The 9,980-nt window shown below is 40.6% G+C and overlaps 1 protein-coding gene across 7 annotated transcripts in view; it reads right to left on the bottom strand.

Annotated features, from left to right (window-relative positions):
* Nucleotides 1-257: 257 nt before the first annotated feature.
* tanc1b (tetratricopeptide repeat, ankyrin repeat and coiled-coil containing 1b) overlaps nt 258-9,980 on the bottom strand; it is a 120,518-nt gene continuing 110,795 nt past the window's right edge. For 4 of the 7 annotated variants that reach the window (XM_061793065.1, XM_061793067.1, XM_061793068.1 and 1 more), the window contains 6 exons: nt 9,823-9,955; nt 6,279-6,308; nt 6,070-6,161; nt 3,522-3,668; nt 3,270-3,370; nt 258-2,521 (listed from right to left, as the gene is read on the bottom strand). In XM_061793065.1, coding sequence (XP_061649049.1) covers nt 1,450-2,521; nt 3,270-3,370; nt 3,522-3,668; nt 6,070-6,161; nt 6,279-6,308; nt 9,823-9,955 — 1,575 coding nt within the window. In that variant the 3' untranslated portion in view covers nt 258-1,449. The remainder of the gene's footprint in view (nt 2,522-3,269; nt 3,371-3,521; nt 3,669-6,069; nt 6,162-6,278; nt 6,309-9,822; nt 9,956-9,980) is intronic. The other 3 variants (XM_061793066.1, XM_061793071.1, XM_061793070.1) reach the window with 1 other exon arrangement.

The raw sequence follows: 9,980 nt of genomic DNA, 5'->3' as shown, positions 1-9,980 counted from the left end.
TCTCTCCCATGGTTCCCATGGCAGCACAACTCCATTACAGTACGCGACCACAATACTGACGAAAAACATGGCATTGAACTGTTGCGTTTGAACATCCATGTGAAAAACAACGAGATATGGCATAAACTGCAAATGTAGCATGCACTTCAATCATTTAAATGTCTTCGTAGCTGTGCAAAAATAACTATATAAAATATATTGCTCTTACATTGAAGCCATTGATAAATAAATTAATCTAGACAGCAACAACAAGCAAATAGAGAAAAAGACTTTAAACACTTTTAATGCTGATTCATAACATGTACAAACATATTTAACAAACGCTGTGTGGTTCTTTTTCCTCTTGAGAACATTTAACACAATTTTAACAACACTGTGCATACAAATGACAATAGTTGGGATGAAAAACAACATACGCTACTCATGAAAAGTTAGGGATATTGGGCTTTGGGGTGAAATGTCTTGATGAAGCTAAAACACACCTTTAGTGGTGATCTTCATTTGATCTTCTTTAAACAAAGGTTATTGAAACTGCTGGAACAGCGAGTGTGGGTGGTGGTATGTATGGTGAGCAGCGAGCAAAGATAGGTGGGGTCTTGGCCAACTCAATTTGACCTTCTTTAAACTTGAACGAAAAACAATGAACAGCAAAATTCACAACGGGTGTTTGATTTGTGAAGCTTTCCGACAATGGCTACCTCTGTACCTTTCTGTGATTCTTTCAGTCTCTCTGTCGCAACCTGTTTATGACACACTGTTAACTCTCTAAGCTCAGTGGCCACTTCCCTCTGAGAATGTGTGGCTTCGGACAGGATGTTTACAGAGTGAAGGGACCACTGAGCTTATAGTGTCATCAGCAGTTTGCAACAGAGGGACTGGAAGAGTCACAGAAAAAATGTTTCAGTCTATTCATGAATCGAACGCCTATTGTGAATTTTGACATTGAGCTCCTTGTTAGAGAACAGCAAGTTGTGCAACAAGTTGCTCCCTGCTCACTGTGCATCCCACCACCCGCAGTCCCCATTTCTTCAGTTTTACTGTATCTTTCGTTCTCAAAGTCTGCCCTACTTGAGTCAATCTTTTCAAACGACTGGAACACTCGGCAACAAGTAATAAAACTTATCTCATTCATCCCAATGTCATTGTTTAAAAGGTTAGTGACTCACTAACTTTTTAAATGATGACACTGTGAGGGATATTGTCACCTGTAAAGGTTAAAGTGCCTTTTAGCTTCATCCTGAAATCTCACCCAAAAGCCCAATATCTCTAACGTTTTGTGAGTAGTGTATTTATACAAACCAAGAGGAGAAAGCTTGTTGAAACACAGGAATGTCCGCTTGACTGTGGTACAAAAACACAGGCCCCCCATCAGTGCAAAGCGTCCATCTTGTAACAGAAGCGTCATGTTACGTGGTGGACGGGCGGGAACATTTGGCAACGGTCGTCGGACTACACGTTGGACTCGATAAATGATCGCTTTGGCTTGATGGACGTGATGTGCAGGGCTTGGCTCGGGTTGTCCCGGGCCAGGGACTTGGCGTCCTTGTAACAGATGAATTTGTCAGTGTACTGGTTGGCGTGAGGCGCCCCGTTGTGTAACGCCGGCGACGGCCTGTGCTGGTCGTGGTAAGCGCCGCTCACCGTTTTTCCGAAGCCGTCGTCGATGTCATCGTCCTCGACAGAGCGGTTGATCCAGGAGCGGGCGGCCGGCTGTGGGTTCTGCGGCACGAAGCGCGCCGTCTTGTCGGTGACGCCCATGAAGGGCCTCGGTTTGGACTTGACGTCCGGGCCAATCTTCCCACTGTCTGACTGGCTGCTGCTGGACGCCAGGCTGCTGGTGGAGCTGGACACGCGCATGTTCCCCGCGATTTCCGCGTCCAAGTGCGTTGACGCGGCTTTCGATGAAAAGGATGCTGCCTCGGTGCCGTGGGTCATGACCGTCAGAGTTACCCGATTCCCGTAGAGCGGCTCGTCGGCGAGCGCGGGGAGCGGACTGATGTCGATCCCTGGACCGGGCTTCAGCACGCCGGACATGTGTCGGCTAGGTAAGGGGCTGGAGGGAGCGTACTGGGATTTGACGCCGTGTGAGCTAGTCTTGACAATTTGCGCCTGCTTGGCAGGCTGGAGAAGCAGACCATGGGGGTGGTCCCGAGGGTAGCGCTGAGGAGGAAGCCTACCAGGATGATGACCGGCGTTGTTTCCCAGCGACCGGCACTGTCTTTGCTCGTCTTCCTCGTCTTCCTCCTCTTCCAAGGCGTGTCTTTGGCTCCACTCCGATGACTCCTCCCGAGCGTCGTCGTGCTCCTGGTCCGACTGGTGGCCTCCCGCCGCCTGTGGAATGCCGCCATTGCCACCTCCTGCGGCGGCGGCGCCCGCACCGTCCGGGCCGCCTTTGGTGGTCTGTGCCCGCTGCATCTGCTTACACTCGTCCTCCACGCGTGCCAGCAAGCGACGGATCTCGCGGTTGTTAGGACACAATTTAGCGGCGTCGTGAAGGTCGGCCAGGGCGGTGGCAAACTGTCTGGAGACACAAAAGACAAAACAGCTGTGCCTTGACTTTCATTTGTTCCACGACCACGCTCATAACTCAAAACATTTGTATATCGTATCCTCTTCCCCCATTGTAATGAATGGAAATGCCATTAATCCTTTCCAACTTAAAAAATAAAAAATAAAAAAATAAAAAATACAAAATGTTTGGAATATGTTTTTTTCTTTTAATCAGGAAAATAGCAATCTATAATATTGCACTTTATAAAAAAAATAATAATTTAAAAAATGTAAAGAATGAAACACTTTGTGCATCGTCGTCATGGCTCCTTCTGGTGTGTGCGACTTGGCCACCAGGGTGGAAGTATGATATACAGTTATACAGACAAAAACGACGAAATCTTTCACGACTACTCTAAGTAGTTATAACCACTGTGACATTGATGCTAGTTTTTCAGCTCGTCTATGGCGCTTTGCATTGTGCGTTGGATTAAGTATGTGGGTTTGGTACATGTAATTTTCTTTATTTTATGTTCAAAACTTCAAGAGGCAAAGACAATAAATAGCTTGAAGCAAGCACTCTGCGTCTTTTTGCGGAATTGGTTTCGACGTTGTGACAACACTTACACAACAGAGGTGACATCTGTATAGATGATGCCTTGTGGCTCTACTAGAGTTCATGGTGAAGGTAAGATTCAGGGGGAACCAGTCAATATGCCCAACTGATTAATTGTTTAAGAGTCCAAAATTAATCACGATGTGTTTGCTGAATCGTTTACCTGCTGCTCCTTTTAGCTCGTGCACGGGCATAATAGGCTTCGTAGGATTTTGGTTTCAGCTCCAGTGCTTTTGTCGCAAACTCCTCAGCCATCCCAAAGTCCTATGACAAGGAGCCCAGTCATTGTTAATTCAACCATTTTCTTAAACACACACACAAGTATGCACCCGCACGCACACACACACACACACACACACACACACACCACTTTGAAGTGCTAAGAAAGATCAGGATGATAAAAATTCCGTCTTACATTGGTTTTTCTGCGACAGCGGGAGAGGTTGAGGTACAGAGAGATCCTCAGGTCTTTGAAGGCCTTCAGGTCGTCTCCAAAGCCCTCCCTGGGAAACTTCCTCAAAGCGTACTGGTACCTCTGAGCCGCCTCCTTCATCTTGCCTTTCTGGAGGACACATGAAGGGACAAACGTGGTGAGCCAGACTGGGAAGGGGGCTTCGGGTCAAACACTTACACGCTGGATGCTCTCCTGATCAGGCCCTCGCCACTCGTCCATCTCTCACACGCAACACATATTGAGCCAGATGGATTGAAGATGCATTCAAGAAAACAGAGATTTCCAAACTCTAGGCTAAGAAAAGAGCGTGGGAAATCGCAAACTCAATGAACCAGGAAATATGACTAAATTACAGTTTAGTCAGGAAAAATCTGGAGAAAATCTGGTTTAATCTTTAAAAGACCGGTTGACTCAGGAGAAATCCAGTTTAATCAGCAAAAATGAGTTTAATCCGTAAAATTCCATTTTAGTCCAGAAAATCCGGTTTAATCCGGAAATACACAGTAGTAAGGTAGAGTGCGTAATTGTTTCTTACATTTTATACCAATTTTGGCTAAATTATTTTTAAACTTTTATTACCTAATTTAGATTTTTGTATTACCATAATTTCTTGTGTATAATACATTCCCATGTATAATACGCACCCCCAAAATTGACTTCAACATTCTGGAAAACCCTTCTCCCACTGTACAATGCATTTTTACAGTGCACGATTTTGCTTCTACCCATATGATCAAAACATAAAGTATTATCTGTATTTTGGTAGTTTTTTGTCACAGAATTATTCTGAAGTTAAGTACTTTATTTGAACACGTAATACTTTTTTTATTTACTTGCTCTTATTTTGAAATTCACAGCCCTACTTTTATTTAGTAAATTAGAAAACACACAGTTGTGCTCATATGTTTGATTACCCAGGCAGAATTTGTAAGATGGGTTCAATTCTTTAAAGAAAACATGAAGGACCAGGCGAAACACATTAAATTCTATTTTAATGGGATTCAAATTAAACGGTCAAGCATTTCAGAAAAGTATTATCATTGAACAAAACATAACCATAAAGAAATTAATGATGGTTGCTGTTTAGTCAGTCATATTTAAAAAAACAATATTTCACAAATTCTGCCAGAGTATGTAAATTCATGAGCACAACTGTACATAAATGCAGTCATACGTACCCCTGTCATGTTGGAATGACAGTGTAGGCAACCCTTTTTTTATTAGCACTAGGAGGCGGTGGCATTTTGGAATGAAAGTGTACAGCTTTTTCATAACCACTAGATGGCGGCATACATTCATAAAATGTGAATGTTTTTTTTTCATTTGCCCCTATACCTATGTATAATGTGCAGTATTGACTTTTGACCAAAAAATTTTTTGTTGGGGGGGGGGGGGGGGGGGGGGGGGGTGCATTATACACGGGAAATTACGGTAATTTTAGTTATTTTCTTCTTATTTTTACACTTATGACTGTTAGAAATTTTTAAATTGCCTGTACAGTTGATTGAGTTGAGTTGAAGGTTGCATGATGGTGACAGTTTGACCGGGAAACTGATTTCCGATGGAAATTATTATTATTTTTAAATCTGATGCAAAATTGGCAAATCTGTGGTTTAATACATTCACACTATCAAGAATCCTATTAGATTTCTTGCTTTAATTCAGTTTTTTCCCCCAATAGAAGGGGGACTCCAAAAATGAGAATAAATCATTATTTCATTCTTAAAACAAAGTATTTTACATACACATTTAAACTACAGTATTTGTTTTACCTCCCCTACAAATGACCTAGCTCGTTTATTCATTTTAATTATCAAATGTGGCCCTTGAGCACTAAAGTTTGCTCACCCCTGATTTAGATTTCAAATATATGATGATTATTGTCAGGACTGCTGATTGTCAAATGAGTCAAAGGAGCTCTTCACAAACTAACCAAATACTATCTTTTTTCTTTTTTTTTGCATTTTAAGGTCAGATGTTTGAGCGTCAGACTACCCAGCACTGGTGGAAACAGCATAAAAGACACAATAGTTTGGCAGCATTAACCTTTCTGCTCCATTGCTGTTAAATGTCACAGCATCGATCAGGCACCCGTTGACAAAACAGCTCGAGCCCCTCCACCCACTCCTTCAAATTTGATCTTTTTTTTATAGCTTTCAATCCATGGTGGAACTGTACATTACTGTGCTTAAGTTGATTTTTCAGATATCTGTACTTGAATGTCTGTCTTTCTGTGTCTTATCTACTGTATCTCTCTCTCTCTCTCTCTCTCTAATCTTCTGTACACAAGTACAGTTCAGTTAGTACTTTATTACTTTGACTTAGGTAAAGTCATCGAATCAGTACTTTAACCGTAGTCCATTTTGACACAAGAATCTGTACTTCTACTTAAGTACAATGTGTGTACTTTTGCCAACTGCGTTCTAAATGTTTCAGCAACGACTAGGCTGTTAGAGTATGTTTTAATACACCACAGTGTCAAAAGAGGAAATGTCTTCTCCAAGTGTACCTTGTAAAGCAGGTTCCCCTCCTCCATGAGCTTCTGAAGCAGGATAATGAGGATATCAGGCTTGGAGGTGGCCATGGCCCAAGCAGCGTTGCCTGCGTGATAAGGAGAGAGGCAAAGACTTTAGGTTGCTAATGTTTTCGCCACCGGGGGCGCTCCCTGTATTGCTCTGCAAATTTTCACAGTAAGGTAAAGTTACCTAAAGATTGTACCTGATCGATCGTAAGGAGACGTTCTGTGGCCTTAGTTTAGAGGCAGCGGGTAGGGAAAATGTTAGTAGAGGGGAAAAGAGAGGTCACGCACATGTCCATACACTCTTTAAAGCAGTCATTCTCAAAGTGGGGTATGAGTACCACTAGAGCAAGGGGGGCAAAGTTTTTTTTAAATACGGCCCACCCAGCATTTGCATTCAAGAGTCCTGTTATAGTTGTTGCAATATTTTTGTTTTTTTTCTCCTTAAAATTGGTTATTTAAAATGTATACGGATATGCCTTTCATTCATTGTTATTTAAAAAAAATCTTATTCTCTTATGTCTTTCACTTATATAATTAAATAATTGATGTCTCTATTTATAGCAAATAAATGAAGTAAAACTAATACTAAACTAACCAATTTTACATTTATACAAATAAATGTATCTTATTAAATAGTTAGTTAATTTATTAATTGTAAATAATAAAATAACAACAACAATAATAATAAACAGTAAAATAAACAATGTTACATCTGGTTTTAAAAAATCATTTATTAAATAACTGGTGACTTTATTTGAACAAATTAAATAAAAATACTAATAAACAATTGTACACTTAATTTCTTGAAATATCATTTATTATTTCTTAATGTAATTTTAAATTTTACATATAAAAAACATTATTTATTATATGATTTGTTACCTTATTTATTTATTTGAATAACATAAATAATACAATTTTCAATCATTTATTGATCAAATAATTGCTCCATTAATTTATTTTTAAAGGACATAAAATTAGAAAATTAAATACGTTTACATGCATTTAATTGTGTAAGTATTGTACTAAATAATTGGTTGGGAAAATTTATTAATTCATTACAATTAAAGTACTGTAATCAGAAATAATCAGTCAAAACATGATACTGCATTATTTTATTAATAAAAAACATTTCACACACACATTTTTACATGCATTTTTTTGGTAACTTTTTTACAAATGTCCTAACCCATCTGTATTCAAATTCATGAAAAACTCACTGCCCAAGTACAGTTCAGTTGTATTTAACTTTTCAGTTCAATACAGTAGCATTTAGTCTTTAATATTTAAGTACATATCTTTTTAGATTCCTAAATGTAAGCAGGGTGTTAATGTTCTAACTGTATAATATTACAGTGGCTTTCAATAATATTAAATATACCGTATTTTCACGACCATAAGGCGCACTTAAAAGTCTTAAATTTTCTCCAAAATGGCCGGGGCGCCTTATAATGCGGCGCACCTTATGTGTGGACCGAGTTCCAACATCTATAAATGTTGTTGTGTGATGAGCGCTCCGCTTGACTTTTTTTTGGTTTCTGTTTTGTTTTTTAGCATTTCCTGCCGACACGCTGCTTACACAGAGGAAAAGCGGACGTGGCTGAGGACAGAGGAAGGGTGTGTGAAGTAGGACGCTAAAGCCACGCCCCCAGTAGGTATATCGCGGTGGGGTGTTTTTTTTGTTTTTTGTGGGGTTTTTTTTTTACCGCTTGACTGACTGGGAGCATTTCCGGGGTGTGCATTGTGCAAAACAACATCGGTTTGGCTAACGACCCCCGAAAATGTCACCTACGAACAGACACGCTTACGAAGCACAGTGTAAACTGCAAGCTAGCAGTTACGCAGAGGAACATGGGAATTTAGCAGCCGCGAGAGAATTCAAGATCAACGAATCCATGGTTCGCAAGTGGAGGAAGCAGGAATACGAGCTACGCCAAATCAAGAAGACGAAGCTGAGTTTCCACGAAAAAAAAAGAAAAACAAAACGCGGAAACAAGGCGAGGTGGCCGGAGTTGGAAAACCAATTCGAGCAATGGATTAATGAGAAAAGAACAGCCGGGAGAAGAGTCTCTACAGTCACCATTCGACTGAGTGCAATAACTTGGGGCTTGCCATCATTCCGGGAGGCTTGACGAACCGCTGGACATCCATGTAAACAGGGCGTTCAAAGTGAAGTGAGCGGCGTGGGAGCCATGGATGACAGATGGCGAACACAGCTTTACTAAGACTTGGTGGCAGCGCCGGGAGAGTTACGCCACAATTTGTGAATGGATTGTGGATGCTGGGGCTAACGTGTCTGCTTGCACTGTTGTTCGAGCTTTCGCACGGCAACGAGACTGACTCAAGCCTGGCGTGTTTGATTGAGAACTTGCCGAGCTGCTCGTTTCGGATACAGAAGATGAGGACTTTGATGGATTTGTGGATGAGGATTGATAACGTGAGTACATTGTTAAATACTTCAATAAAGTACAACCGAACTCAGTTTTGTTCCCGCTGCCTTTTTAAAAACATTGTTTTAGCGTGCATGCATGCTACCGTATGTTTTAAGCTAGCATATGTTTTACCATGCCTGCGCCCAATAATACGGTGCGCCTTATGTATGTGTTAAATACAGAAATAGACCCCGTAACTGAGACTGCGCCTTTTAATGCGGTGCACCCTATGGTCGTGAAAATACGGTTCTTGTTTTGTCACGGTATTTTAATTTTGGTCATTATGGTGGTACATGGAGAGCCAAGAAATCTTTTTAGGTGGGACTTGGTGTATAAAGTTTGAGAAGCACGGCTTTAAAGGCTTTTCCGCCACGCAAACAGTTCAGCATGCAGAAAGAAAGTGGGATGGTTCTGCTCATTACAGAGTGCTGCGCAGATAAGCCACAGACCCAGATAACGCCATGTATTCTATATGTCGTTAAGGTGACAAGTCACATTCTAAACTTAGCCTAGCAGCACATGAGGGAGTAAAGAAAGGACACACACGTGCACTAACACACACACACACACACACAAACACTTTCAGAGTGAACGGCAAGTGAATGGATGGAGTGTTTTTCTGCAGCATTCCACAAAATTAGTCTGGGCTTATTCTTAGAGCTATGAGATACTGCGAAAACAAAAGACTGAAGCAAACTGCGACTTTTATTTACTTTTCTCAGGACCAATTTAGGCAAAAATGTCTCACACATATGGACAAGACTGGAGAGTCTGTTTGTCTTTTAAGTTTTTTTTCCTAATAAATTATGCTGCTTTTAATCGCACGGGGAAAGTAGCCCTATTTAGGAGGAACCATATTTGGTTACTTAAATCAGTAGATACCACATGCCTCAAAACACAGGTGCATCTCAATAAGTTATGCTGTTAGTTCAATTCAAAAAGTTATATAAATATATCAAATATATACAAAAACACTTTTCCGAAGGCCAATGCTTACCTTTTTTCAATATACTTTTTTTTGTAATATTGTAATTTCTTGACATAGTGGATTTTAAATTTATGTTAGCAGTAATCTATAATCATAAAAAAAAATCCACAATTAAGAAATATTTTACTGTGTGTATTGTTTAGTGAATCTATATATACCTTTTTTTAGTGAAACTACATCACTTTTTGAATTGAACTACTGAAATAGATGAAGTTTTTGACCATTGTGGTGACAAGAATAGAACAAAATGAGCCAAATGGTTAAAATGCCCAAATTAATGCAGACATAAATTAATAGTTTAATTTAGTAAAAACTACCTACCCAGCTTGGCCCCTTTCTTCAGCAGGGTGACCACCACCGACGTGTTGCGACAGCCGATGGCTCGGTCCAGAGGCCTCATGCCACTGTAGTCTACATGCTCCACCACCGCCCCTCTTTCCACCAAATACTGGACCTAAAGGAGATGACGTACGAGTCAA

Source organism: Phyllopteryx taeniolatus, chromosome 12 (assembly GCF_024500385.1).
Source record: "Phyllopteryx taeniolatus isolate TA_2022b chromosome 12, UOR_Ptae_1.2, whole genome shotgun sequence".
Classification (NCBI taxonomy): Eukaryota; Metazoa; Chordata; class Actinopteri; order Syngnathiformes; family Syngnathidae; genus Phyllopteryx; species Phyllopteryx taeniolatus.
This window is presented reverse-complemented; position numbering and strand designations above follow the sequence as displayed.